Source organism: Pieris rapae, chromosome 17 (genome assembly GCF_905147795.1).
Source record: "Pieris rapae chromosome 17, ilPieRapa1.1, whole genome shotgun sequence".
In the NCBI taxonomy this organism is placed as follows: Eukaryota; Metazoa; Arthropoda; class Insecta; order Lepidoptera; family Pieridae; genus Pieris; species Pieris rapae.
Window position 1 is genome coordinate 5,247,052 of NC_059525.1, and position 6,043 is coordinate 5,253,094.

General features: G+C 33.7%; 1 protein-coding gene across 1 annotated transcript in view; it reads left to right on the top strand.

The window, feature by feature from the left end:
- LOC110995679 (C3 and PZP-like alpha-2-macroglobulin domain-containing protein 8) overlaps positions 1–4,949 on the top strand; it is a 147,325-nt gene extending 142,376 nt beyond the window's left edge. Inside the window, exons 23-26 of the mRNA XM_045631886.1 lie at positions 294–450; positions 1,001–1,152; positions 1,223–1,382; positions 1,778–4,949. Coding sequence (XP_045487842.1) covers positions 294–450; positions 1,001–1,152; positions 1,223–1,382; positions 1,778–3,184 — 1,876 coding nt within the window. The 3' untranslated portion in view covers positions 3,185–4,949. The remainder of the gene's footprint in view (positions 1–293; positions 451–1,000; positions 1,153–1,222; positions 1,383–1,777) is intronic.
- The last annotated feature ends 1,094 nt before the right edge of the window (positions 4,950–6,043 follow it).

Genomic DNA, 6,043 nt, shown 5'->3' on the forward strand with positions numbered 1-6,043 from the left:
AGATCAAGCTGCTGGGATGGTGACATTTTCAGAAACTCCAGAGACCTTTCACATAGTCATTAATTAGATAATTATTTGCTATTCTTATTTTCTTTTTTTACATAATAATTTATTTACTTTGTAAATTGCTTGGCGGAACCATGCGACGTCTTTCATTAGCTCTCGTGAGTTGTGAGCTGCGATATTGCAGGCTAACTCGTTTGTGAGTTGTTTGTTTGTGTTTGAAGAGAAGGAATGATTGTCAGCTTTAACATGTAATATTTGAGAGCGTGAATTATTTTAAATTTTTACAGACACCGGGCTCTAACCGTATCGTTGGCAACGGCGGGAATGGAATTGACTGATACCTTGGAACTACGAGCTAAGACTCCACCAAGACCTCTTCAACTTCCAGGTCTTCCCACCAAAGTGTTTGTTTACGCCACTGGAGCTGGATGTGCTACTGTACAGGTATTTTACTGTATCTTATGTATAATATTATTCGCAAAATCAATTTCGCATAATTATAGGTATATATATATATGGCTTTGAAAATAATAGTTAGATCTTTACTAAATCTTTTATTTTCTGTCAAATTGTATCTAGGCTATAATAGAAACAGACAAATAAGAGAGGGATACATAAGGTATAAAAATAAAATGGTAGATAGTTTCGATTCGTAAAAGATGAAAATCAAATCATGTTAAAACACCAGTGACGCTACAACCTTTTGCGTGTGGGCCTCAGTCTCTGTTTCGTAATCATTTGTTTTTCCTAATAGCCAAGTATGTGCCTGACACCGTGTCATCTTTTTGGGTCCAAGGCATGGTGGTTTCATCACGCTTATTTTCCTTCGCCGTACAAGCTATGCGCATAGACAGAAAGTCCAAATGCTGAACGATCCAGGTTCAGATTTACAACCCTAGAGATTAGAGTCGGCTGTAATAAAGAAATATTGGGTCTGCATAAATATCCTTGAGTACGAGTGCCATATCATAATTCATAAATTTTTGTCACTTAGGGAACAATTTCATATTCGACTTACGCACCGAAACCAGAAAATGCATTGCTAAATATTCAGACGGCAATCATTGAAGAGATTCGCCCAGAGAGGAGCAGCATCGAAGATCTACAAGGAAATCTGCCAACCTTGATTATTAAGACTTGTTTCAAGTATGTATATATCTTATTTAAATAACTTGTATATTTACTAACAACTAAATTAAATATATTTTTTTTCCAGGTGGAAGGCTAAGGAGCCGTCTGGAATATTACGTGTGGAAGTATCACTGTTCTCGGGATACACACTAACAGCTGTGAACCCGGTAGTACTAGCTGGAGCCACCTTCGCAGAACTTCACTACGGCTCACGCGGAGAAGCAGTTTGGTTCGTCTTCAATAATGTGAGTTGAATTATTAATATTTTCCCAGTTACAGATTCCTGTCAACTGTGAGGTAGCTTCAAAACCCGTTTTTGAACCAAGAATTATGTGTTATTTTGTTTTTATGTGTATAAATGAATGAATATTATATACAATCAGAGCCTATAACTAAAGATTAACCATGAGTTTTATTTTAATTTCATTAACTTTGCAGTACAGGAATATAAATACGTAATGTTTTAATTAACAATAATATTTTAGTATATAAATAATGTATTATATTACATATAATAAATATAAGTCGTATAGGTGTGTGAGACCTTTAAATAATACATTTTTAAAAAAAAAACGTTATTTGATACGCACACAAATTATATTACACAATTGAATAAAAATTTTCAATCAATCACTTACAGATCAGCTCAACATGCCCCATCTGTGTGACATACGAGGCGCGATCAAAATTCATCATAACAAGCCTTCGACCTGCATTTGCGAAGATTTATCCCTCATCTAGGCCAGACCTCGCAGTGGAAACTTTCTTCCACGCAAACCCCGGAAGTCCACTCCTTAGAGGCATCACTGATGACGATTTTATAACTTGGTTTGACAAAAATGGTAAACCAAGTACTAATATTGATAATATTTGCGAATGCGGACGTATTTGTAGTAGGGACTATGAGTTTAGGAAACCTAAAAGTGACAATGTCACGGACGCTACAACTGAAGTAAATGTTCAGACAACTGAACCTTTTATTACGAAAAGTGCAACAACGGAAAGTATAACAACGGAAAGGGTAACAACAAAACATGTAACTACTCAAAGTGCAGCAACGGAAAGTATAACAACAGACGGTGTAAAAACGACAATCGAAAATGTACCTTATACCGCTAATAACGACGTAACTACGACTCAAACTACGAATAACGACACTTCACATAATATTTTTACTAATTTAACTTTAGAAAATCTTGAAACTACCACTAATATAGTTAATACAAATACTGATGCTAATTTAAAAGAAAAACAAGAATCCACTACTTTTAAAAATGATGTCCATATTAAAATCCCAATATTCAAGAATTCTAGTGAAAAACAAATAAACAATAATCTTGAACCGCATTTACTTAGTAAAGACCTTGTGAACAAGATATCCAAGTCAAAATTTTACCCGAAGAAAATGGATATAAAAAAGAAACCTTTACCAAGAAGGAAAGGTACTTTAAAAGCAACATATGGAGATAAACAAGACAAATACTTTTCGAAAGTTAAATCAACCGATAATCCTAACACAACCACTATTTTAACAAATATTATTCAAATTAATAACACACAAAATATTCATATTCAAACAACCTCAGAAAGAAATAACGTAACAGCCTCTCCTATAGTCAGTTTACCTACGTCACGCCCAGAAACATCTACAATAGCTCACACAATAACAGCAATCACAAAAAGCAATATAAAATCAGTACACTACAAAACAAAAAAACCAAAAGCCCGTACACAAATACAAAAACCAAACGTAACCACCAACCAAACGCTCAACACAAAAACAGACGAAAATAAAACAAAAATTGATAAAATAAAACCGTTAAAGTCTATTAACAAAGAGATTCACAAAATACCGTCAACACCGATTTCTGAGACTTCAAAAGTTTTGAGTAATCTTAAATCAGAAGTTGTACCAGAAAATAAAGATGGCTTCGAAATACTTGACAAAAATCATATTTGGGAGTTGCTCAAAGAAGACCCAGATGATATGAAAATTGATAAAAATATCGTGAAGGTGTCAAATTTAAACGATAATCGGTCATTATAAACTATATTGGATTTAGAATCCTTATTTTATAAACCATCTCATTTGACTGTTTGACTAAATTAAAATACAGGACAAGTTACGTATTCATTCGTTTAATAATTTATTGCGTTTGGATTGGTATAACATTCTTGCTACAACTTTTGGTACTTCTAAACTGAAAATTTGCTTTATATACTTTTACTTGATACTAAAGCTAGATTAGGTTTGTAAGTTCACTTTGGAAAAACAATACGATTCTTGTAAAAACCTATGAAACTGGCGATTTAAGAGAATTTAAACGAGAATTAAAAACAACTTCAAAGATATCTTAGCACATGTGTTTGTTAGGATCGTATGCACTCATATTGTAAATATATATTAAGATTGACTTAAATAAATGTGCTGTGACGTACGATAGATGTGTATTTTAACTAATCTCTAAGATTGACATTTTTTTAACGACTGATCACTCAAAGTTACCTCGTTCGGTGGAGTTTGTAAACATATAGTTTACAGTTTATTTAAACAATTTGGCAAAAATAGTGGCGATGCAGTAGAAAAGGTAAGCTTCAAGCTTCAGACGTAGTTCAAGTTAGAAAAGCTAGATATATAAAAAAAAAATAAGTTAATTAAATTTGGTATCTTATGCCCATTTGTGTTTTAAAATTTGAAATATCTCGGATCAATACGATGACCTGCTCTGCATAAATTTCTCAACAGAAAACTGTTTTTAAGTTAACGTTTCTAACGTTTTTTCGGATTTATAACTTCGCTTTGAGGTTCGGATTCAATAGTCCAAAGGTTGTAAAGTTAGTCTTAAGTTGTAAATATCATCCAAAAAGATGCCAAAAATCCTTTCTTTAGATTGTGTAACCCTTCGTAGTCCCTTAGGATTGTAGCGTTCTAGTGTGTAATGCGAGTGCCCCAGAATTTCCATCCGTCTATACTATTCTTCTATCTATTGTACTTAAATCGTAGTTACCGGCTTTGTATACAAAGGCGTGCTGACAAGGTTCAACATTAATATAACCAATATTTATGGAATAGACATTAACGTCATCAAAATCTGTTTATAAAACTGACAAAACTGAAACATGATAATTGCTGCTTCATTTTTAGTCCCCAATTTTGTTGTCTTTACGAAGTTTCAAACTAAAGTATTTTTACTTGGATTCTATAATGCATAATCTAATGCTTTACAAACTATTTTATTCACTAAAATACTTCTCACGATCTACATATACCTAGTGTTAGCTGTCTTGCTTTGTAGCACGCCTTTGTCTTTGCCGCCTCACCGTAGATTTCCTAGATGTTTTTTTCTTCATTTAGATTCATCATTACCCTAATATATCTTCACTAGGTTGTCATCCATTGTCTTAGTTAATTTATTAGAACTAGATTTTTCGAATGCTAGAAATAATAGTAGTATTTTTAGTATAATTTGACATCTATGACCTTGCTCATTTCAATTGACTTTGGCAATCACCAAAAATGTGTTAATTTTAATTTACTTTAAATTTACCTGTAAGAACGAAAGTATGAACGTAGAGAAGTTTTTACTAAAGCAACAGTGAAGTTTTATCACTCATTCGGTCTTTTGTTAAAATAACTGTAATTCTTAGACGTGTAAGCATAATGTAAGAATTGGTTTGTATTGTAAATGTACGGTTGTATCGTCATAGGTGCTTGTGCGGAGTTCGTCAATTTCAAATGTAAATTACCTTTTGATCGCAAATGAATATAGTTTTAAACTAATTTTATGCTTACAATTAAGCTAGACATTAATTGTAATTACTCGATGTACTGAGAAGAGATTATTAGTATTAAATTATACCCTAATCTATATTGTTTTACTTATAACCTACCTGCTCATAGGTTAACTATACGTCGTTATCATTGAAACTTAGAACTGGCGAGTTAGAAACATTGCAAATGACAACATTTTTTGAATTTCAATTTCAGAACTCCGTGTTAACAAATGTAGTATATTTCATTCATTTGTCATTTGTTTTTGTGAATTGGCGGCAAATCTAAAACTCTTTATACTTGGCCCTTCAAGAAAAGAGCGTACCTATTCTTAAAAGGCCGGCAACGCACTCGCGAGCCCTCTGGCATTGAGAGTGTCCATATGCGGTGGTATCACTTAACATCAGGTGAGCCTCTTGCCCGTTTGCCCCCTGTTCTATAAAAAAACACGTGAAAACGAACCAAAAAAATAAATAAATCAGTGGCGCTACAACCTCATTAGGTCTTGGCCTCAGATTTCTGAATCTGTTTCACGATAATTTTTTTAATCTAATAGGCAAGTAGGTGATCAACCTTCAGTGCCTGACACACGTCGTCGACTTTTTGCGTCCAAGATATGTCGGTTTCCTCACCATGTTTTCCTTCACCGTTCGAGCAAATGTTAAATGCGCACATAGAAAGAAAATCCATTGGCGAACAGCCGGGGATCGAACCTACGACCTCAGGTATGAGAGTCGCTCGCTGAAGCCACTAGGGTCGCTATTAGTTTAATGAACTTATTACATATATGTAGTATAGGCCAACACTGCATAAATGCGGCCAATGATTTCTTCATGATTGCCTCAGTCATCGGCTGGAAAGGTCATTTGTCGACAGTTGTGCACAGTTCCTGAAAAATGATATGCCAATCACTGTTTGTCAGTTGTCTTGGAAAAAAATCACCACGACAATGCTTCAGCGCTCTTCGCAAAACTAACTGTTGAATATTTTACTAAGGCAGTTGTTGAGATCCCTAATCTATATTTTTAAGTTATATCAGTCATTTTTATTTTCTAGAATTCCAACAATATTTATTTTATTCTACTGTATTTTGATTTTAATTATGGATCCTTATCTCTTTTGGTCATATATGGT